Below are 25,374 nucleotides of genomic sequence, written 5' to 3' on the forward strand. Positions count from 1 at the left end.
GTTTTGGCCTCACAACCTGTGGCTTGGAGGGAGGCTTTTTGGTTTCCATTGTCACATTTCCTTTGTGTGGAGTTTGATAAGGTTAAGTATGTATTTGCATTTGGGTTGAATAGGGTCATTTCCTTTGGAGCAGCAGCTCCTTTCTTTGAGTTTGTCCCACTTGACACTCTTGATGAGTTCCTTGAGCCATGGTTTCCAGTATATGGGCCTTTGCATGTGCTGCTGCCAGCTGAGTCTCCATTTCCAGTTGCTCCTTTTGCATTCTGAGTTGTTCCTGTTGTGCTTCAATTTTAGTTTTTTTTGTGTAAGGCAGCCACCTGTTCCATGAGAGCAGCCTTTTCAGTCTTAGCTATGATGAGAGCAGATGAAGATGCTTTTGATGCAGTGGATTTGTGTGTGGATGTTGATACATTTGATATACTGTCATGGGGTCCAATATCATCAGAATGTACAGCACTCAACATTTCACTTTCAGCAGTGACCAGTGTTTGTGGCTCCCTTTCAACAGTGACATGTATTGGTGGTTCTTTCTGAACAATGACATGCATTGCTAATGCTAAGGTAATGGCAAAACCACCAATGATGAATGACTTTCCCTTGCTTCATCACACATCCAAATGACCTTTTACTGCATTAACTTTTTCATTTGAGTTCATGAGCTCTTTCAATGTCTCTGTGGATTTAGCAGCCTTTTTAACACAAATGTCTTGTCTTCTGACAGTTTTCAATCATCATTTCCAAGCCTTTTGTGGTATGTGCACACACTTTGGTAGAGGTTTGTCGTTACCTTGCCATGATGTAACTCCAAAAGGTCACTGCAAATCAACAGCGAGACAAAATGAAACATATTACCAACATAAACAGATATTACAATATATTACAAACAGAAGTGATACTCAGGCGTCTTCTTCTTTCATGTGTCATCATCAGATGTCCAAATCAAATGACGTGCAGCCACGCCCTCGTCTCAGGTCCGACATCAAAGAGACCGGCCTCCGATGGTGGTCTGTACAGGACACAGAGGTGATTATGTGATCGTCAGTCTGCATAAGCATACTGTGCAGTCTGTCAGGCCCAAACTGTGGGAGGAGTAGTGCGGCAAAATATAGTTTATCTAGAAAGAAAGAAGAATAAAGTCGGAAGATTACTATAGTCTACTATAGTCCACACTAATAAACACAGATCTTTTGTGATGTAGTTGATTAGTTACAAAATATCAGTAGACAGATTTAACAGAACTGATGAATTACGTACACATCAAAACGTACAGCCTGGTGTACAGCCTTGCCGTGATGATGCGTTTGCTCATCGTTGCTCCATCCATCACGAGGTGCCCCTGCCCAGTCCAGCTCATCTCACTAACGCCTAGTATGTCGAGGCGATAATCTCTCATCGTCTTCAGCACCTGGTCCATACGACCACAATGGAACAGTGTTCGGACGTTTCAGGTGCCCACTCCTGTGTTGGCCTTGGTGTTGAAGATCACAGGAAAGAAAGAAAGAAAAGAAAGAAAGAAAGATCATTTGTTGTGCAATTGATTAGTTACAAAATATCCGTAGGCAGATTTAACAGAACTGATGATTTACGTACACATCATGATTTGATTTACACACATATAGTGTGTAAATCTGTATGTGTGCGTGTGCGTGTGCGTGTGTGTGTGTGTGTGTGTGTGTGTGTGTGTGTGTGTGTGTGTGTGTGTGTGCGCACATGGGCGCACACACACACACTTTACCAAAGTTACATACTGAAAATGTCTAACCTGCACCTGTATCTCCCATCATTTTAGCACACAGGTAGCACTAGTACTCAGCACTGGAGAACACTGCCCCTGAAGGGCCCAAATTCCATCAAATGAAGATGACCAAAGAGCGAACGACCAGTTTAAAAGCGTTCTACGGATGCATTTTGTCCTACCAAGTTAGACGAGCCCCCAATTGTTACAACCTGACTCAGGGTTGCAACAAAAGGGAGACACAGGCACAGTTAAAAGTATATAAAATGTGTTTGAGAGAGAGAACTGGAAGAACTCATCGCCGATCACGGAGTGAACTTCCATTTCTATGCTGATGATACCCAGCTGTATCTTTCGATAGATCCAGACGACCCCTGCGCTCTAGACCCATTGTTGACCTGTCTGTCCAGTATAAAATGCTGGATGAGTGAGAACTTTCTTAAGCTAAATGAGGATAAAACAGAAGTTCTCATAATTTGCTCCAGTGAGCAGAGAGAATCAATAATAAGTAGACTTGGTAACCTGGCTGTAGAAAGTAACACCACAGTAAAGAACCTGGGGGTTATTATCGATTCTGAATTGAATTTTAATACACACATTAATCATGTCACCAAGATTGCTTTCTTTCATCTTAGAAATATTGCACGAATTAGAGACTATCTGTCGTTAGACGATGCAAAAACATTGATCCACGCTTTTGTTTTCTCTCGGCTTGATTACTGCAACGCACTCTACTCTGGCCTGCCAAAGAAAACAACTGACAGATTACAACTTGTTCAAAATGCGACAGCCAGAATTGTAACTAAAACTAGGATGAGAGAACATATCACTCCAGTTCTAGCTTCACTACTCTGGCTCCTGGTTGTTTTTAGGATTGATTTAAAAATTATTGTAATAGTTTATAAAGCTCTAAATGGTCTGGCACCTTCCTACCTCTATGACTGCCTAGAGAGATATGTTCCAAACCGGCCCCTCAGGTCTTCAAGTGCTGACTTGCTCGAGGTGCCTACAATGACATAAAAAATACGGTGAAGCAGCATTCTGCTTTTACTGACCGACAGTGTGGAATAAACTCCCATTACACCTAAGACAGGCAGCCTCTGTCGATAGCATTAAAGCACAGCTCAAGACCTATTTCTTCACTCTTGCATTTAGCTGATTCTTTGGTTGATTTTTAAGTCCTCACTGTATTGCCTATTTTAATGTTGTTTTATGCTTTTGATTTGATTTTATTTTATTTTTGTTTGCTTTATTGTTAAATTGGTTGTAACTGTAATTGTATTCTTGCTCTGTAATGCACTTTGAGCTGCATTTCATGTCATGAAAGGTGCTATACAAATAAAGTGTATTATTATTATTATTATTGTTATTATTATTATTTATTTAAAGATAAACTAAATAAACAACAGCAAACATAACATGTCAGTAAATATGAATGAGCATCAGTGCGAAGGCAGTGTATGGGTGCGAGTGTGTGTGCAGAGTGAATGTTGCAAGGTGTAAACCAAGGTAGGTTAACAAACAACCTGAGGAGAGAGGAGAGAGGATCTGACAGGAAGAGGTCTCATTTTAAAGCCCTCAGAGCAATAGACTCAGGTGCTGCAGATCAGAGCTGATGGCCTCCCTGCTCCACCTACCAGGCATCCACAACAGACTAGCACTGGTAGACAGAGTGGGTGGGCGTCACACCTACCATTAAGTAGAAGTATCAATACTGCACTGTATAAATACTCTGTTACAAGTAAAAGTCCGAATTCAAAATTTACTTGAGTAAAAGTACAAAGGTATTGGCATCAAAACATCCTTAAAGTACCAAAAGTAAAAGTACTCGTTATGCAGAATGTCCCGTTTCACAAGTTAATCAATACAATAATTAATTCTGATGGTCTCTATAAAAAAAAGTGACACTTGTGGTGTTAGGGTCCGAAATGACCCGGCAGAGAAGTGTGGCTCAATTCCCCCCCAAATTGTCAATATTCAATGTTTACATGTTTGAGAGTGAGAGAGACTTAGCATTTGCTATCAGGAGTAAAATAAAGTTTGAGTTGACTTTTTACCTTCTATGGTATACGGGTCATTTCGGACCCTAACACCACAAGTGTCACATTTTTTAAAGTTAAAAAACTAAAACAAGTATTTTTTTAATATATATTTTTGGAAGTGTGTTCTAATTATTATTCTCAACTATTCTATTATAGCTAGATGACATCATTATCCATTGTCTTCATTATAGGAAATGTAATGAGTGAATTTTAACATTTTTATAATTGAAAACAAGATATATTGAAAGATGAAACCCTAACCCAACATAATATTTTTAAAAGAGTTTACATGGATATGAATGCATAAGAAGTCAGCTATGAGGTGGGAGAAAAAAAATTTGTTGAGTTTTTAGAGTTAAATCACGGGTCAAATTTGACCCGCTAACACCACAAGTGGATGCAGGTTTCAAACACAATGCAAGGGTTAAATGTCTCCAAAGAGTAAAGTTTCCCAAAAGTAATCCAAAAGTATTGTAGATCTTCTATTTTCCGAGAATCCAATAATCCGCAAAGTCAGCAAATAAAAAGGCAATGCATTGCATGAAAAGGAAAAAATATAATCCTCACCCAACCTTCAAGTCAGGAGGCCACATGGGTTCCTTTGTCCAAACGCTCTGAATTTATTCAGAGCTAAAACCTCAGAAATGTTCCTCGACCAAACTTCTCTCCCTCCAGATCCATAAGTTCTCCGGCCACACTACTCAGTGGTTTATCAATTCCAGATTTTGGTTTAGTTTAGGCTTACAAGAGTCTCTTTTTCAATACCTAAAATGGAACCCCCGGCCGCCTCACTTCCTGTACTTTTATAGCTGCTCCTGATACCTCACTTCCTGTGGAACTGTTGCTGCTTTTTCCCCACAGCTCCCCCAATGAGTGAACCATGTCAACAGAAAATGAATCATAATGGCCATAATCACCTTACACAAAACAAAAAAAAACTGTACACTACATTTAGGTGTTAAATATTCAACCGTAACTTAACCAATATATTCCCCTGTTATCACCAATTATGTTATGTTTCTTGTGTATCTTTTTCTTTCAATACTCATCATACCTGTACAGGAAATACATTATTTCACACATTTATGTGGCAGTGTCACATTGGTACTCCAACATCTCAATGTCACTGAAGACTAAGTTTCAAACCTCCAAAAACAAACTGATTCGACAGCTTCTCGGCCTGGGGCCCATGACCCACCTTTCTCCCACTCATTTTGCTAGCCTAGGATGGCTCAGGGTAGAAGACAGGGTTAAACAACTAAAAATGGGATTGGTCTTCAAAATTGTAAACCGAAAATGCCCCCTATACCCGCATATCTGACTAAAAACCTCCAAAAAGTTAGCGACATCCACAGTCACAAAACTAGAGGGAGCGTTAACAACGATCTGGTACCACCCACCCATAAAACAGACATGGGCAGATTCTCCTTCTACAGCACTGCCACCCAGGTTTGGAATAGTTTAACCCCATCCCTCAAAAAAAAAAACATCCGGCCAAACAAATGTTGTGTGTGATGTGTTTCATCACATGGGTCCAGAGATCATGTGTGCAGGTTTTGGTGAGACTTGAAGGAAATCTGCAGGAGGAGAACAAAATTTGTGTAAAAGGCTTTTGAAAATAGCAGATCTACAAGCTCACAACTCATCGCCATGTGACGTGTTGTGAGCTTGTAGATCTGCTATTTTCAAATAGACAAAGTTTATATAGGGCTGAAGTGGTTAATATGAAGTATGTTTTGTAATAATAATCTAAATCTACAAAGTAACTAGTAACTAAAGTTTTCAAATAATTGTAGTGGAGTAAAAGCTCAATATTTGTATCTGAGATGTAGCGGAGTAGAAGTAAAAGTATAGAAAAATGGAAATACTCAAGTAAAGTAAGAAATCCTCAAAATTGTACTTAAGTACAGTACTTGAGTACATGTACTTAGTTACTGTCCACCTCTGCCTAATAGGGTGACCCTAGGGTGTTCATAATGGTGTACATAATAGTGTACCAAAGGAATATCACTTAGCCCTGTCTGTATCAAGACCTTGTGATCAGTGGTGGAAAGTAACTAAGTACATTTACTCCAGTACTGTACTACAATTTCAAGTTATTTGTACTTTACTTGAGTATTTCCAATTTCCAATCCTTTTACTTCTACTCCACTACATCTCAGAGGCAAATATTATACATTTACTCCACTACAATTATTTGAAAGCTTTTACTAGTTACTTTGTAGATTTGGATTATTATTACAAAACATACATCATCACTTCAGCCCTATATACATTTTGGCCATTTGAAAATAGCCGGTCTATAGATCTGCTATTTTCAAAAGATTTTTTTATACATTTGAAAACTTGTGAAATGGGACATTGGTACTGTGAGTACATTTTGATACCGATAGTTTTGTACTTTTACTCAAGTACATTCTGAATTTCTGACTTTTACTTGTAACAGAGTATTTCTACACTGCAGTATTGATACTTTTACTTAAGTAAAGGATGTGAGTACTTTTTCCACCACACTGCTTGTGACTAAATAATGCGTCCTTTGTAAAGTGTGAGATCTCCGTCAATTACTTTTTGTCAACCAGTGACTGCTTTTCAACTGCTGTCCGTACAACAGTCCCGCTATCAGTCCGAAGTCCAGACTGATACCGGGGAGGAACGTGAGAGTGAATCCAAGTTATCAGTCTGGCCAATGCCAGGCTAGAAGAGACAAGAGACCCTCCCCCTCCCCCCAGACACCTTTTGTTTACATCCGCGTGCACACACAGTTTATAGGTTAAAGTATGAAGGAACAGCGAGGTGCCAAAGTTTTCAGATATACGTTTTAAAAAAGTTAAATATCTCAAAAACTAGGCCTACAAAACATTTCAAATCTCAAGCATGCATGTCCACAGTAAGGTGGAATTTTTAAATTGTGAATCAAGTTTATAGGTTAAAGTATGAAGGAACAGCGAGGTGCCAAAGTTTTCAGATATACGTTTTAAAAGGACACACGTGCTTGAACTTTTTACTTTGAAATGTTTTGTAGATTTTTAGATATTTAACTTTTAGAGTGTCATCAGTGACACGTTTGCATTGGGAGGCATTGTGAGCTTATAGTTGTAGATCTGCTATGGTCACCGAACGTTTGCCCGTTTTCCGCCGAATGTTCGCCTATTTACGACAAGCCCAGAATGGGGATGATTGTAAGGGTTCACGCGGTTAAACCTATATATTTCTGTGTAGGCAGAGAGAGAGAGAGAGAGAGAGAGAGAGAGAGAGAGAGAGAGAGAGAGAGAGAGAGAGAGAGAGAGAGAGAGAGAGAGAGAGAGAGAGACACTGACTGACGGACTGACTGACTGACTGAATCATGAGGTCTGAAAAGTGGGAATGAGCTACTGTACACGGTAAGAGTTTATTTTTGTGTCTAATTGTATCCCGGGGCAGGTCTCAGCAGGGTTGACCCCAGAGATTGTGGTTTAAAAAAGTGAGAGAAACTTTCCTGGTTTGTTTAGGCTACCTAGCGGTCAGGTTGGGCAAATCACCATGGAAACCACCAGTCCACAAGAAGCCCTGTCTTTGTTTTTATGTAAAGGTCGCTAGAAATAACCTGCACCAGACTTTACTCAGTTATGGTAGCCACTGGGTTCGAATGCATATTATTTTTCAGCTAGTAGCAATAAACAGAGGTGTGGAGGAAGGAATTGGCAGAGGTGAAACATTTAACCATTTAAACCCCACTTTAAACCAGTGGTTCTAAAACTTTTGCATAATGTATGTGGCCACGGACCCCCTCTTTTACTACAGGCCCCCGTGTAGTAACTCTGAGGACCCCCTAGGGGTCCCGGACCCCCTGTTGAAGACCCCCGTCACACAGGATACAGGAATAACAAGTGAAAATGGATTATAGGTTATCAAGGCAATAAACAGACCAAAAAGTGAAATATTATTATAGCCATATTTATTTGAAAACAACAATCAATTTTTTTCCACTTCTACTGCGATTCTGTTTGAAACTGGGGTCATACATGATATTTGTAGTAATTCCACAGAACACCATCACAAAGTTACCCTTTTTTATATATAATGCATGTTAACCTTTTTTTTGTCCTTTTTTATTTTTAAAAGTTGTCCTTGTTTCTATACAATGACTTTGTGCTTTGATACCTTTTGAAGAGAGAAAGACAGAATTGTATTTTTTTTTAAAGACATGATCATCGTCATTATCATTGTGATAAGCAGAATATAAGCAGGAGAGAGAGAGAGAGTTATTAGATAGAAAACAAACAAAACAAAAAAAAAGGTCCAAAGAGGAGTTTGGATAAACTGGTCGAATAACACACCAATACAGAATAGTGAGAATACAGAAACACACACACAGAGCATCCTGACTGGCTAAAGCCCAAAGCCGCCCAATCTAAAAGAGTTGTGTCACTGAAAATTACCGTCCTATAGTATCCTGTACTCTTCCCAGTATTAAAATGAGAAAATACGCTAAAGTTGCTTTGCAACAAATACAACCCCCTCAGCTTGTAAAAGCAGCAAAGGGTTTTGGCTAAATATTGCTTAGCTACAAAATGGGAGTTCCAGAAGGCGAGTACAGGATCACAGAAGTGTCAGAAAAACAAACAAGAGTAGAATATTCTGGAGCCCTCAGTGACACAGCTGTTTTCTATTTTGTTCTTCTCTTAGACTGACGGCTCTGGGTTTTAAGAGGCAGGGATCTGTCCTTCCTCCTCCAACCCTCAAAAACGGCTCCTCGTCACTCAAAACTACCGTAGCTGTGCTCAAAACGCCATCAGACAAATGCTGCAAAACTGATATATACGTAGAGAGAGAGAGAGAGGGAGGGAGAGAGAGAGAGGGAGAGAGGGAGAGAGAGCGCCAAGTCCATGGATCGTTTAAGGTGCATTTATTTGGTTTGTGTGTGCATTCCAACTGCAAGCCATTAAAAACAAAAAAGGGGGGGAAAAAGATTTGATGGACTGATTGCTATGGCCATAATGTGCTCAGTGCCACAAAATGTGTCCATATGTGCGTGGGGGCATGTATGTCCACAGGCGCGTTTGTATTTTTTCTGTTTTTCTTTTTTCTCCGACGAGTGCATGCGTGCCAATGGCCATTAGGTATTTACATTGACTGGAATGTTTCCCTGTTATAATAACCAATAACGTTTCTGAGTAATACTTCAAGCAATGCGACTCACAGAAGGCAGAGATACAAATGTTAACCATTGTTTAACTTCCCGTGTGGTTATACCGACTGATTTGAACTATACTGAACTATGATGTATCGTCGCTGTCGGGCAGAAACCTTGTATCTCCATATTTAACTTAACCACTTAAGACCCTATATGGTTGACCGGAGTCCCTCAGGGCTCTATACTAGTGTCTTTTCTGTTTTCTGTTATTGTGGGGAAAGCTTTCGCGGAAGAAAAAGCCGAAACACGACGCTGTGTGAGCTTGTCGAATCTGCTATTTTCTGCAAAAATCTAACCACAATGCGGATGCTGGGGTTTAAGTGGTTATTCTTTTTATGGTTTTCTGTTTTGTTTCTATGGATGCCCTATTTTATACATCATCATATCAAAAATAGAAGATTTACAAGCGCCACATGTCTGCTATTTTCACAATTTTGTGAACGTTTTAACGAATTCTCACAATGTCTTTGCCGATAATGACAATGCCCGAAATAGGGACAACCAGGTTGACGTGTGTCTGTGGGTTTTTTATAAATATTGAAGCAGGGAAAATAATTAAAAAGAGCATTTGACTAAATAATAAACTACATTCGATCCATTGGAACATTTCCTGAAAAGTAACGGCTTTGGACAGTTTTTTTTGCCCGACAGCAACGATATATCCTCCATCAATTATGATCTGTTTGCTGTTTTCAGCTGCAGTAGGGAGACACTGGGGTTTTTGCATTGTGGACAAAACAACTTGACTCTATATATATATCCACCATGTTCAAGGAACTGTCTCGATGAAGGACTCTGAATCCACACAAAGGGAACCTCAACAATGGCTAGCAAATGTAACTTTAATTGTCATAACAACAATACTCATAAGTATGTCACCACTACTGGAGCAAGCCAAGGGCTGCGGGAAAAAAACTAACAACAATGCACGTCCATGTTCATTCACATAATGCTGAGATAAAAGCCTTGATTGTAAAAAACAAACTAAACAAAAAAAACAAAAATAAAACAAAATCCATCAAAGTAAAAATCACGATAGAAACAGGCAAATGCAAAGAGCTGCAGAGAGAATGTACAAGCGATCTACCATCCCGTTTACGTGAATGTCATTCTTAATGTTTAAGTGCAGATAGATAGATAGACAGATAGATAGACAGATTCTATAGTATATGTATTCATATGCTGGGTAAATATTCTAGTAAAATTTTAATTCTATTTTGTATATACCTCCAAGTAAAGTGCGCTCACTTAGACGTATATCAATAGGTCTAACAAATAAAGCATTTTTTTTTACAGTGTACATGTCCTCGCCCTAATTCAAAGCGATAGCAAAAAAACAAAACAAAACATGCTTTACATAGAAAAAGGCATCCACGACATTTAAGAAAAAATGCACAATTTATGAAACATGGTAACAATAATAAATAGTTTTTTTATATATAGAACCGCTGCTGTACACAAAAAAGCCATTTAATTTCACTCATATAAAAATATGTCTTAGTGCAACCTTACATCGTCATAATAATAATTTTTGATAACTTCACATCGCTCGTCAAGACTCAAAAGTGTCCAAAAAGTTGGGGGGGAGGCGGTCGAGGGGTGGGGGGAGGGTTTTTTGGGGGAGTTGCATTTTTATTACAAAGCTGATACGCAAAACGTGATAACATCCTATTTACATTTTTAAACCTTCCTGCTTTGTATGCTTATTAGAATATAAGCACGAAAAAAAAAACGAGAACAAAAAACAAAAAAACTAAACAGAAAAGTAAATGAAAAGGCACACACATTATTTATATATCATGTCCATTGAAAACGTACCGCACCCAATAAAATGTCTGTGTAGCGATTTTGGTCAGGCTCGTATGCTCGTAGAATCCATTAACGTTTACATGTAGAACCGTATAATGCAGATCCTCTCTTTAACAAAGTCTTTTCATCATAAAGTTTCCCAACAGCAGGCCCCCCCACCCCCCCTGGTAGAAGAAAAAAACAAGGCATGCCGTAGACATACATCCAAACTACCGTGTGGGGTCGAACCTACTGGGGTTTGAGTTTGTGTCCTTGTTGAGACATGGTGTTTCTGAAGGTTGTGTTTCTCCATGGGATGTTGTTTTCTCCATCAGTGTCTGTTTAAGATCGTGTGTATGTATGTGTGTGTGTGTGTGTGTGCGTGTGCGCGCACGCGTGCATGCGTCGGGCCCGAGTATTCGCACGTACTGTATGTTCATGTTACGTAACGGGGAATACACGCGTGTGCATGTGTGCAAAAAAAAATGTCACTTCTTCTTCTCCTCCTCTCTCTGTTGCACTTCATTCGTTCCTCCCTTTAATCCGAAAGAAGAAAAAAGAAAAAAAAACTTCCACCAGATTTCACCTGATGTTGGTGAAGTTTTTTTTAAGGGACCCATTCACCTGATGTTGGTTTACGTTCTTAAGGGCCCCCCCCGTCCATTCTTAGGGGCCCCCCCGTCCATTCTTTTGCTCCTCTTTGTGCTTTTGCATTGCAAGGAGGGTTAGCTGGCCGCTGCGCCCGGCTTGGGGCCTCTGAGGAGGTGGGGCTTGGAGGTGGCGGGCGGTGGCGGCTGGGTCTCGGTGGTCCCGAGGCTGGGACTGGAGCACGGGGAGGAGGGGTGTGTGAGGCCGTGAGAGTCAGGTGAAGGGTGGGGAGACCTAAAGTGCTGGACCCCCGGGCCGCCGGGACCCTGGGGAGGGGAGGGGGCGGGGCGAGGGGAGGAGGGGGGGGGACACGCGGACGGGACAGACGGCGGGCAGCAGCCGCCGCGCTGGGACTCGAAGGCCGAAGGAGAGGACGAGACCCCTCCTCCTTGTCCTCCTCCTCCTCCTCTCTCAGCGGGGTCGATGCAGAGGGAGGCGATGGCGTCCGTGCACGTCCGGATGCACTCCTCCTCCCCCCGCCCGCCGCCTCCGACGACGACGACGCCGCCGCTCCCCGACAACGTCATCCTCTCCTGCGAGGAGCCGATGATGTCGTTGGCGTTGGACTCCTCGGAGGTGCTCTTCTGCAGCGGCAGGCGAGGCGACGGCTGCTGATGATGATGATGATGATAGTGCTGCTGCTGCTGGGACAAGGGGGCGTGGCCAGAGGCACTGTGGGCGTGTCCCGACGGCGCGTGGGCGTGTCCCGAGGCGACCGACGTGGGGACGGAGTGTACCATCTGAATCCCTCCGATGGGGATCATGGGGAACGGCGAGCGCACCTGCGGATGAGACAAATGTTTATTTCAGACTGAGTAAAATGCTACATTTTTCCCTGCGGGCCAAATTCGGCCCACAGGGACTTGTCTTGTGGCCCAGGAACACATTCCATATTCCAAAAAATATGTAATTATCTTGGATGGTTGGTCGTACAGGATGGCCATTTTGAACGTTTTTCATTAACCGTTAATTAAAACTCATTAATGGTTAATAATTAAGGGGAAATAGTGTGCTATAGTACAGCATGGTGTCCATTGTTGATGTGCTATAGGTCTTATAGGACGATAATGGACATGTTATGTCCATTTTGGTGACGTACTGCTTCATACTGCATTTACGCATTTTGATGTTGAGAGGATAATACGTGCCAGACCTTAATACTGCACAGGCTTTGAATTTGGATTTGAGAAAATAGGAAGTAGGCATTTCAATTTAAAAAAGAACATGGGTTTCTTCATAAAATTGGTCCTCACTATGCTTATTATAACATTGGACCATTCATTTTTTTCTGTCTATTTTCTATTATAGAGATAGATAGAGAGAGAGAGAGAGCACACTCTCATGTTGCGTTTCATGAACCATTAGTTGTCAGTTAGAGCATCATGACATTCAGCCTGTGACGCTATTGGGTGATTGGAGTCCACTCAAAACTCAAAAATAGGTACATTAGCTACCATGCCATCTCCCTCAATTTTTTTTACAAATTGAGGGAGATGGCATGTAATGGACGTGCACTGAAAAATCTTGCTGTTTTTGTCAAGCTTCGCAGCTACATGGTGAAAAAAGTAGCTGAACTACTTTATAGCTACATCATTCTGAAAGTATCTAGCCACAAGCTACTTGGAAATGTATAAGCTAGACACACTGATGTGTGAGATCATTCACCTGAAAGAATGGCACCAGTCTCTTTATTGCTTTAACATTTTCAAAAAGTTAAAATCTGTTTATCATAAAGCGAGGAGAGAAACAAAAAACAAATTTCTGGCTGTTTTGTTTATTTGTACTACTTCTTTTGATACATAACTACATTTTAACACCAGATACTTTTCTTAAGTACATTTAGTGTGAGCTAATTTAACACTTTGACCCAAGTGATTTTCTTAAGGGTGAATTTTACTTTTACTAAAGTACAAACATATTTAAAGTAAGATATCTGTTCTCTTACTCAAGTATGGCTTTCAAGTACTTTTTGAACCACAGTTTATTTCATTATTTATGTATAACTTGCAAGGCAGAATGGGGCAGCTGTCATGGCGGCTGGACGGCTACCTCCAGGCATCACTTTAGGGGGGCCTTTGCACCACAAAATAAATAAAATAATAACATAACTAGACTAGAAAATGTGCTCCTCGGAGCACAGGTCTCCACCAGTACTGTTCCTGATTAATCCTGTCTTACCTATTTATATTACATATTGTCACGTGTCACTTGACCAATGTTAGCTTGGCTGATGGAAGCTCACTTCAAAAAATATAAATGATTTTTTGAAGTGCGTCACCTATTTATAGGTTTTTATTTCATCATGCGTCTCGCTAGCCAATCAAAGCATTGGTGACAACATATTGTCACGTGTCACGTGAAGCTTGACCAATGTTAGCTTGGCTGAGATGGACACACACACGGAAGGACGGAGACGAAAACATACTCTCCACCATACTGGCGGAGACAACTAATGAAGATAACATTAGTGTGATCGCTGAAGCGATCCCACAATGATCGCTGAAGCGATCCCACAATTAACTGTTGAATACCCCTGGTCTAGCCCAATTGTGCTCTTCAGTTAAATTTTTCATATGGTTGCTGTTATTGTTACTTAGTTGGGAAGTCAGGTGTTTGTCCCGCCCCCCCAGGGGAGGTGTTTATCTTTTAACAATGGCTCTTTCACCCACGGGGCAAAGCGCTTCAACCCAGGGGTGAACAATGTCAACCCTGCATGGTGCCAAGCAGCGCTGAACGTTCCCCTGGGGAGAGCGTTTGAACCTGAGGCTGAGGATGCATGGCAGTGTGATGGATGGTCTACTCATCCTGGGGTTTGTCCTGGGTCAGAAAGGCATAAATAGTGTCTAAACACTTTACCATCCATTTCAGATGTGTATAATAGCCTGCCGTGGCTCTTAACTCATCAAGTGCCAGAGTTTTGTTTTTAAACAGGGTACATCCAGTGCCAGCGTTCTTACTGTTTACGCCAATCTGTTTAGAGCTGTAGAAGCTTCCACGAGGACCCCGATGTAAACAAAGGGTGTCTGCGCGATGGTCGAGGGTCCCGTCTAACGACTGGAACAATAATATTTCTAACGCGATCCGCCATTGCAGAGTGATCGCCCGTCGAAAATGGCTCGTTTTCACCACGGTAAAATGGAGATATTATGGACCTTTTTCTCAAGGAACCATGAACTCACCTGTAGTTGGGAGTGCAGTGGGAGGTGGCTGAACAGCACCGGGCGGGGTGGGCTGGACCGGTTAGCGTGGCTGCCGCCGTGGTGGTCGCCTGACGGAGGGGAGCCTGCCCTCTGTTCCTGAACAGAAGAGAAGAGAACAAGGGGAGACCTCTGTCAGAATGGAAACACACAAACACTGGTGGGAAGACGTATATACTCAGGTTTTGGACTTAACCCATTCGATCCGGGAACGCATGCTGTGTCATTTTAGATTTTTTATACACTGTAGCTATAACCATTATTTTACACTTTGGGGCTATTCAAAAATAGCAGATCTAAAAGCACATAGCGCGCCGCGCACCGAGTGCCGCGCTACAAGCTTGTACAGTATAGGTGGCCAGTGACTTTGACCAGTTTCACTTTCAAAACCTTTGCATCATGCATGTCACACAAACAGAGTGCAATGCATTTTGTTGATATAACAAGTTTGTTCATATATAGTCCTGTCCACAAATCCACCATTTAACTTCCACAAGCCACATTATCAAAACCAGGGGTCTTCAACGTTTTCAGGCCAAGGACCCCCACGCTGAGAGAGAGATGAAGCAGGGACCCCCTCTATATTGTATACAATTCAGATAAACTTTTGCTGCTCTTTTTGGGCGGTGTAGCCGCCCCTATAAGTGGGGTTGGGACATCTCATTAGTATTAGTTTCCTGCACTGTGATTGGCCCAGCTGGCCCAGTTAGCTGTACTGTGATTGGCTGACTCTATTGGCTGACTCTATTCAGCACTGTGATTGGCTAGCGAGACACATGATGACATTAATAACCTATAAATAAGATTATGGACTTCCAAAAATCTATTTTTTTGGAAGTGAGCTTCCATCACTATGATGACCACTGTGATGACCACACCGCCCACTTCACACTGGGTGTGATTTTTTCCCTCTACACACCTATACCTCTTTGCCAAAAATAGCAGATCTACAAGCTCACAACGCCTCGCGCTGCGAGGCGTTGTGAGCTTGTAGATCTGCTATTTTTGGCTAAAGTTCTCCTCAGAAAAGGGATGCTAGGGTTCAAGTGGTTAATGTAAACAAATCATATCATATCGCACAAAGATCTGGCGGACCCCCTGTCGTAACTCTGAGGACCCCCTAGGGGTCCCGGACGCGAACAGCCTTTTGGCGTGTAGCTGAAGCGCAAGGGGGCAGCGGGTGGGGAGAGATTCAGTGCACTGAAGTCAAGGCACAGACTACTGTGTTGTTGACGGACAACGAATGCACGCTTATGAGAAACAACAAAAATAAAACCTGGCAAAACAATTGCGTGCATTAGCGCAAGATGAGGATAAAGGAAACATTCAGTCTAAATGTCAGTTTCACACAATTAGGCTCTTGTAAGCCCCCCCAGCTTATAGATTTCCCCTCCAATCCGGGGATTTCTTTCCATCTCACTTTGCAATTACAGCTTGGATTGCGGGCGTTTAGCTAACACTGAGCAGATACAGACTCAGACGGGGACGGAGCCCATGACCCGGTCAGGTATTTCTTCTGACCTGTCTTAATTGAACGCTGAGGATATAGTATTGCATGCGTTTCAGCTCTCAGGATCTCTGGTGATTTCTCACTTATTGGCCACTAACAAGCAAGGATAAAGAGGAGAGAAATGAGAGAGGAACGGAGCCTTTTAATGGGTTTTTCGGGGAAAGTTGGAAAAATCGATGTCATAACACGAAACTACCAGCCGCTTTTTAAGGAAGTCCAGAAAAGGAAAAAAAAAAAAAACATATTCGAGAAAACAGTCAATTATTGAGGCTGAGTAGAGTTTCACTCCCTCACACACACACACACACACACACACACACATCACAACACACACACACACACACACACACGCACACGCACACGCACACGCACACGCACACGCACACGCACACGCACACACACGCACACGCACACACACTCTCTTCATAGTTTATTAAAGCGCCAGCGTTTTAACTGGTGCTCTTAAGAAGAAAAACAGCCGTGTTATTAACCACCCGACCACAGGCCAAGATCCCGTTACCACCTCCGTCTAACCACCTTATCTACACACACACACGCACACACACACACACACACACACACTCCTTTTTCATCTGTCTGTCTGTCATGTTTTTTTTTTACGCTGTCCTGTCAATCTCTCTCTTCAGTTTAATTATGTGTATTTCTTATGCATTTTGGTCTCTTTCTTTACCTCTTCCTTTATCTTCTCACTCAGCTCACAATGCGACAGCCCAACAGCTCACAATGCGACGCATTGTGAGCTATTTTCAAATGGCCGAAATATATATTTATATAGGGCTGAAGTGGTTAATGTATGTTTTGTGATAATAATCTAAATCTGCAAAGTAGTAAATAAAGCTATCGAATAATTGTAGTGCAGTAAAAGTACAATATTTGCCTCTGAGATGTAGTGGAGTAGAAGTAAAAGTACTGAAATTTGGAAATACTCCAGTAAAGTAAAAGTACCTCAACATTGTACTTAAGTACAGTACTTGAGTAAATGTACTTAATTACTTTACACCACTGAGGGCAGGTGATGTCAGAACTTCTGATGGGCGGTCTCAGAACTTTTTTTCTTGAAAACCTGTGCGCTTCCAGATGTCCTGGCCGGCCCAATATGTCATACAATTTTAAGGCCCGTTTAGAACTCTATAGCATGTATTGGCCTTTACTCTGTCTGTCTCCCTTTTCTCCAACTCCCTCTCTCCTTCCCTTCCTCAATCCTTCATTCTTCCTCCCTCCCTCCTTCCCTCCCTCGATCTGTCAGCAGGCCAGACAGCAGAGAGGAAAGAGAGGAAGGCAGCATGTGTGAACACTGCAGCCTGCCTCCTCCTTCCTCACACATGAATTAACCGCACTGCTGTGCAAATAGAGAGACACCCACACACACAGAGAGAGAGAGAGAGAGAGAGAGAGAGAGAGAGAGAGAGAGAGAGAGAGGGTCCCCAACAAAATCAGTTATACCCTCTTTTATGGTTCAGTGTTTTTTTTTGCAAAATACTTTTGGAATAAATGCAGATTTCTTTCTCTCTTCTGGGCCTGGCACAGAATATTTTCAGCCAAATACGTATTAATTTAGGGGTCCATAAATTTGTAATTGTGACAGTCCTAACTATGAGGCTGTGCTGGGTGTCACAGTTTGTCAAAACCACCAGACATTCAGCCAGTCAGTATTGTGCGTGGTGAGCTTGTTAGATGGGTTATTTTCATGCTATGATGGTGGTTCATGAAGGAAGCATATAGCTCTGGTCCATAGCGTTAGAAAAGAGTTCTCCAACCTTTTTGTTTGCCCCCGATCCAATCATTTTAAATATCCTGTCCTAATAAAAATAAAAACTGTGTTTTCCCATTCAGATATATATATATAGATATATATATGGCAACGTTGTCTGCTTTTCATTGTTTTCAAGGCGAAAAACAAACCCTGTCACTCTCAAAATGTCTTGAATTCTGACGGAGCAAGTTAATTAACATTAAGTAAACTGAGCAAACAGGAGGAGTAGGAATAGGATACTTGTGTGCGAGTGTTCTCTTGCCTGTAGCAGGCTGCGCCCAGCCCCTGTCTGTGTCAGACACACACACACACACACACACACACACACACACACACACACACACACACACACACACACACACACACACACACACACACAAAACAGCATGGACTGACAGTGAAGTGGCGCATGTGGGTCACAGACGGTAACGGGATAAAATGCAGAGTGGCTTATTTTCTTTGCTCGCACATACAACAGAAAAAGATTTACACATAGGATCCCTCCAGCGGCAATTTATTATTAATGTAACTTCGAGAGGGTACACATAGACCCTTACCCTAAACGGGTCCATTTGGTTCCATGCATTTTCACGACTAGCAAACACACCCAACACAGCTCTTTTAAGATTCACCCGAGAGGGTACAAAGCGGTGTTAATTTAACTCCGAGAGGGTACAAATAAGACCATTGGTCCATTTGGTTCCATGCATTTTTACCCACTTGAACAAGACACCCAAAACAGCTCGGAAATAATTATAAGATTAATTGAGAGCACATCGTCACTACAGGTTCTTGTTGTTACAGTAAGTAAATAAAGCATGCATACTTAATAATAATTCATACATCCCCGGTAAGTGAAATGTGACACCGCTGTGCTCTCTGCGGTGTGTGTCCGCTGCAGCTGTTTAGATCCCATAATCTGAGAGGATGGCAAGCCCTCATTGGCTGGCTGGCCTCCCAGCCAGCCAATGAAGGGAAAGTGTTGCACAAGTGTTGACTATAGTTGCAGCATCTGTTCATAGACCAGCTAACTCTTCAAGCAAGCTGGTAAAAATACACTTTCGCTACTACTTTCCTTAGTGGGAACACTCGGAGCCCCCCACCTCCACTAACCTAACCTCTACTCCACTGCGCCTCCTACAGATTTGGTCAATGGATTTTTTCTATTGACAAGATCTGTAGGGGGCGCAGCGGAGTAACTAATCATTTTTCCCCATCCGGTGGAATATTTTCTTTTCTGGCCAAAAAGTGTATTTTAGACGTGAGATGGGAGTGTTCCCACTAAAGAAAGTAGGCTTTCAACATCTTAAAATCGTCTTTGTTTTGGTGAGTAGCTAAAGCGTATTCCTAACTCCTAACGCTATGGACCAGAGCTAAAGGAAGCATAACTCTTACCGTCTCCATGTCGGTGCTGGCCCTGCGCTGCTGGCCCAGAGGAGCCAGCTCTCCCTGGGTCATGATGTGTCCCTGTGGCTGGTAGCCCTGCCTCAAGCTCCACACGCTGCCCAGGGGCACCGGGCCCTGGTGGCTGTGAGCAGGAAGGAACCAATGACAACTTAGTATTTAGGACATTTAGCAGACGCTCTTTATCCAGAGCGACTTAACAATAATACGCAAGGCAAACGCATACATCAAATGCAGAGAGACAGCGTAGGGCCTCAGTAATATACCTAGCATCAGTCTAAACAATATTCTATCAAATTGTACATTGGAACGATAGAAACTATAGGATGCCAGGAAAACGTAAATGACCAAGTCCAGTGTTAGAGCATTGTTATGATGTAGTACAGTGGTGTTTTCAAACTTTTACAATTCAAGGACCCTCCAATAACTCTGGGAGTGTACAAATGGAACCAAATACGGGTCCCCGTAAAAGTAGACGTAGTACATTTGTTTTCGATAGTGAGACTGTGTGGTTTATACGATACTCCACCAAAATGTTGTGGTTTCACCAGCTTCACCTACTGATGTGATGTAGCGATGTTTGTCATTCATGTCCTCACTGTTTTGCCTGATTCACTGCCTTTTTTTGCTATTTTTTTAATGTCGTTTTCTGCTTTTGCTTTTCTTTTCTGCTTTATTGTTAAATTATTTGTACTTTTTCTGTAAAGCACGTGTGCTTTATTCTTGCTCTGTAAAGCACTTTGAGCTGCATTTCATGTCATGAAAGGTGCCATACAAATAACGTTTATTATTATTATTATTATTATTATTATTATTTGGTTCCATTGGTCCCCAGGTGAGAGAGAGAGAGAGAGCAGATCAGCATATATATACAATAAAACAATAGAATAGAACAGGGGTCTTCAACAGGGGGTCCGGGACCCCCAGGGGGTCCTCAGAGTTACTATAGGGGGTCTGCCAAATCTTTGTGTGATATGATTTTTCTTTTTACCTTAACCACTTGAACCCTAGCATCCCTTTTCTGAGGAGAACTTAGCCAAAAATAGCCGATCTACAAGCTCACAACGCCTCGCGCTGCGAGGCGTTGTGAGCTTGTAGATCTGCTATTTTTGGCAAAGAGGTATATAGGTGTAGAGGGAAAAAAAGAGCAGATCAAGTAAACAAAAAAAGTATAATCTGAAACACAATTTTATACAATATAGAGGGGGTCCCTGATTCATCTCTCTCTCAGACCCCTGGAATAGAAAAGGAAAGTTAACTTTCCCCCTCTCCTCACCTCTGGTGCTGATGGTGGTGCAGCCCGCGGCGGGGGGACAGGGCTCGTATCATGCCCCTGTGGCGGCCGCGCGGCGACAGGTCCCGCTTGTAGTCTCTACCCCCCGTCCCTCCTCCTCCCGGAGAGGCGGGCCTGGCGGCGGCCGAGGGGTGAGGGGACAGCGCGGCCAGGAGGCCCCGCGACGACAGCTCCCTCCTGGGGGACAGGTCCCGCCGGTGGAAGCCTCCTCCTCCTCCTCCTCCTCCTCCTCCTCCTCCTCCTCCTCCCCCCAATCCCAGGTCCCTCTTGGGCGAGATGTGGCGCAGGGGGGAGATGTCCCGCCGGGGCGAGAGGCGGCGCCCGCCGCGGGGCGACAGCTCCCTGTGCAATTTACACATTTTAGGACATTTAGCAAGATGCTCTTATCCACAGCGACTTACGATAATAGTAAGTATAGAGGTCCTGACGTCACTTCGTTATCCCCTGGGTCACTGAAGTATTTTTTTCTACTGAAAATACCATAGGGTCGTCTCAGCATCGCGTCATATAAGAACTGTGTTCCAAAAATAATTTATGATATTAACCCATTAAGACCTGAGGCGATTCTTAAAAAAAAAGTTTTTTGAAAAAAATAAAAATAAATGTCACGATTTTTCAAAAATAGCAGATCTACAAGCTCATAGGGCGGCACTCGGTGCCACACTATGAGCTTGTATATCTGCTATTTTTGAATAGCCAAAGGAATCTAAAGTGACACAGATGCGTTCCAGGTCTTAATGGGTTAAGTTACATTTTATAACATCTGTGTTTGGATGAATTAGTTCTTTTTCACCGTCAGTTGATGCTTCATATCCATAATTGAGACCCTATGGGTTTTACAATGGAAAAAAATGACTCTAAAGCCAAATAATGACATAGATACCCGTAAATAGAATGCAGAGTGAAACTAGGATAACAGGTAAACAATGAACCTAGCATCTGAACTGTCTAGGCATGTTTCCATTCACTTCAACTCAAACACAAATCCAGTAAAAAAAAAAAATTACACAATACTTCTCTTAACGTCTTTTCAATACAGTAGCAAATGACTGAAAACTATTTTTTTATCAATTCTCTTACAAAGATCCTGTATTTTCTTTATTCTGCTGTTTTTTCTGCTGTTCGCAATACATCGTTACATGCCTAGAACTGTCTAAACAACATGCTATCTAAATCACATTCTGTACATTTAAACAATAAGATACCAGGTGAACAATGACCGTAGCATCTGTCTAAAACAGCATGCCATCTAAACGACATTCTTTAACATTTGTGGTCGAGGAAAAACAGATCTAAGAAGCAAAAAAAGGGTCAAAAGAAGGAGTGACCAAAGGTACCTGTGTGGTGACAGGTAGCGCCGCGAGGAGGGGGAGGAGGCCGGCGAGAGCGGGGAGGGGCAGGAGGCGGGGTCCAGGCCGGGCGAGGAGAGGCGGGAGGACGGGGAGAGGGAGGAGGACGGGTCCGGAGACGGCACGCCGGGGAGGTCCTCGTCCATGCTGCTGCTGCTGCTCACCGGCGCCCCCTGTAGGGCAGAGAGAGAGAGAGAGAGAGAGAGAGAGAGAGAGAGAGAGAGAGAGAGAGAGAGAGAGAGAGACACACAGAGAGAGAGAGAATGAGAAACGAATGTGAGAGAGAGTAAGAGAGAGGGCATTCTTTTATGTACAGCAGTGGTTCTCAAAGTGGGGTCCGGGGACCCGCAAGGGTCCTTGGGGGGGTTCCAGGGGGGGCTGTTCAAAAATAGCAGATGCACAAGTTCAGAGTTTGTACATCTGATATATTTGAATATTTAAAAAAAATAATCTTGAAAGTATTAGAACATTTTGCGTAAATGTTTTTTTTTTTAAACACAAATCTTCTCTTCTGGGGGTCCCTGGCACAAACCATTTTCAGATGAGGGTCCGCGGCCAAATACATATAATTTTGGGGGTCTTTGGCATGAAAAAGTTTGAGAACTACTGATGTACAGTACGAGGCTTTTTGCTGTGCCACAATACGTACAGTCAGTCAGTATTGTATGTGCTGCATGGACGGAAAAGGCTATTTTCGGCAACCAAGGCGGTCATGCGACACAGATTCTAATCTAAATGAAGCGTTACCCCTCACTCTTACCTGCTGGCATTCAGCCTCTCTCTCGGCTCCCTGCGGTGTGATCTGGATGCTGGGCAGCGTGGTGAAGTAGCCGAACAACTGCGGCTTGTTGTTGGTGCCTGTAGGGTAGGGGTGTGACAGTTCATCAAACAACAAATCAATCTAATTGATTGTAAAAAAATAAAATAATAATCATTAATTTAATACATAATAATCAATTAACAATCTATTCCTATTTAGGGCCTGTCAGCAGAGGCAACAATCTTCAGAAAATGTAAAAAAAGAAAATAATCAACGAGAGAAAATTGACGCTCTACAAGCTCACAACGTGCCACGACGCGTTGTGAGCTTGTACCTAGTTTGCACCGCTGTGCGACAAAGAATGAAATAGGTAGACACAATTATTGCATAATCGTCTAATCGCAATTATTTGAGATAATCGCAATTATTTGAGATAATCGCAATTATTTTTGCATAATCGTCATAATCGTTTCCATGTTGAAAAATGTTCAAACATTTTCAAATATAAAAAAAAGCAGCAATAGCAGATCGACAAGCTTACAAAATATACAATTTCTTTGTATATTTAAGTTATTTGTCATATCTGGCCTGTGCAATTTTTGTTTACGAAGCCTAAAAGGCAAACAGAAATATTGTTTTATTCATATGTTCCAATGTTCAATGCCAAAAAACACAATTAAATCATTAATCGCAATTATTTCAGTGACAATTAATCGTCAACTTAAATTTGTAATCGTGACAGCCCTAGAAATAGGCCTTAAAGGGGAAATCCACCCATTTTCAATATTTAACTATGTCATTAATATAGCATAAAGGAGTTGTGTGGAAATAAGAAAAAATTAAAAAAAAAAATAACATTGCAAAAAAATTTAACATTGCAAAAAAATTAACATTGCAAATTACACTGTGATGACTCATCATGGTGTAATTTGCAATGTTAATTTTTTTGCAATGTTAAATTTTTTTGCAATGTTAATTTTTTTTTTAATTTTTTCTTATTTCCACACAACTCCTTTATGCTATATTAATGACATAGTTAAATATTGAAAATGGGTGGATTTCCCCTTTAAGAGGTTAGTTGATTCATTGATAAAATGTAAAAAAAAAAAAAAAAAAAGACCATATACAAATAAAACGCTCTTCACTTAATCGATAAATACTAAATAAAGGACAGCTTGCAGGCCTTTACCTAGGAGCTCCGTGGCAGAGTGGTGGTGATGGTGATGAAGGAGGTGATGATGAGGATGATAGTGCGAGTGGGAGGCGGCCACGGAGGTGACAGACATGGAGGGCAGCCCGTAGGGCTGCGGGCTGGTGGAGCGCGAGCGCGTCTTGGGGGTGGAGTCTCCGTCGTTGTAGTAGTCCTCCTCGTCGTCGTCGTCGTCGTCCACGTCGTCGGCGCCCTCGTCGTCCTCGCCGCCGTCCGAGTCGTCCGCGTCCGAGAACTGGTGGTCCGCCATGATGCCGCCGTGGGCCTTCCCACAAGCCCTCTGGCCTTCCTCTCCCACGTCTGGATGTGGGGGAGAAACAAGATTATCAACGTTATTATGGTAATTATGATCTAATCGATCACATCCGAGAGGGTGACGTTATGTATGTAGGCCAGTGGTGGAAAAAGTACTCAAATGTTTTACTTAAGTAAAAGTATCAATACTGTAATGTAGAAATACTCTGTTAGTAAAAGTCCGGAATTCTAAATTTACTCGAGTAAAAGTACAAAAGTATTGGCATCAAAATGTACTTAACGTACCAAAAGTAAAAGTACTAGTTATCCGTCTAAAATGTGTACAAGGCTTTTGAAAATAGCAGATCTACAAATCTACTTGTACTGTAGATCAGCTATTTCCAAATAGCCAAAGTTTACATAGGGCTGAAGTGAGTAATGTATGTTTTGTAAAAATAATCAAAAACCTACAAAGTAACTAGTAACTAACGTTTTCAAATAATTGTAGTGGAGTAAAAGTACAATATTTGCCTCTGAGATGAGTAGAAGTAAAAGTACTGAAAATTGGAAATACCCCAGTAAAGTAAAAAAGACCTCAAAATTTCACTTAAGTACAGTAAATGTACCGGGTACTTAAGTTACTTTACACCACCGGTATGCAGTGAGCTCAAGAATAGAACCCTGCGGGACTCTGCTCAACAATGCATGGGGTTCCAGAAGCAGCAGAATGCAGTGGGCGAGTAGTCCCCCCCCCCTTTCAGCCAATAAAACTACATGAGGCTGATTTCTAGCAGAGGAAATCACATTCACTAACACACAGCTACTTTTCCTGTTAGGCTTCTATATACAACAGCTTTGTGTGTGTGTGTTAAAAAAAAAGAAAAGCCACAACTGTTTATGTCTAATGGAATGACTGACTGGGTTCTCTCTCTACCAAACCCTTCTCTGTTAGCACGCGCGCATACTGTATGTGTGTGTGTGTGTGTGTGTGTGTGTGTGTGTGTGTGTGCGTGCGTGCGTGTGCGCACGTGCATGTACTTTCGTGCGTGAGAGCGCACGTGTGTGTGTGTGTGTGAAGTTCCTAAGCACTGAGAGGAATGCTGAACCCAGACCAGCACACCCACCGACTGAAAAAAGCGAGAGGAAAATACACGCCTTAAAGCCACTATCCGCAGGTTTTGTACAAAATCCAACTGAAGATAAGATTTGGTGTTTTTTTTTTTTTAAATGAATCAAAATTGCAGACAGCTGGT

At 42.1% G+C, this 25,374-nt stretch overlaps 1 protein-coding gene across 2 annotated transcripts in view; it reads right to left on the reverse strand.

Moving 5' to 3' along the window:
- Window positions 1-7,697: 7,697 nt before the first annotated feature.
- Window positions 7,698-25,374, reverse strand: part of hivep2a (HIVEP zinc finger 2a) — a 163,237-nt gene continuing 145,560 nt past the window's right edge. For both annotated transcript variants that reach the window (XM_080452291.1, XM_080452290.1), the window contains 7 exons: window positions 23,867-24,187; window positions 22,678-22,775; window positions 21,906-22,090; window positions 20,551-20,910; window positions 19,266-19,398; window positions 14,569-14,685; window positions 7,698-12,171 (listed from right to left, as the gene is read on the reverse strand). In XM_080452291.1, the coding sequence (XP_080308417.1) occupies window positions 11,467-12,171; window positions 14,569-14,685; window positions 19,266-19,398; window positions 20,551-20,910; window positions 21,906-22,090; window positions 22,678-22,775; window positions 23,867-24,187 (1,919 nt within the window). In that variant the 3' untranslated portion in view covers window positions 7,698-11,466. The remainder of the gene's footprint in view (window positions 12,172-14,568; window positions 14,686-19,265; window positions 19,399-20,550; window positions 20,911-21,905; window positions 22,091-22,677; window positions 22,776-23,866; window positions 24,188-25,374) is intronic.

Source organism: Gymnoscopelus braueri (assembly GCF_963280865.1).
Source record: "Gymnoscopelus braueri genome assembly, chromosome: 16".
NCBI lineage: Eukaryota > Metazoa > Chordata > Actinopteri > Myctophiformes > Myctophidae > Gymnoscopelus > Gymnoscopelus braueri.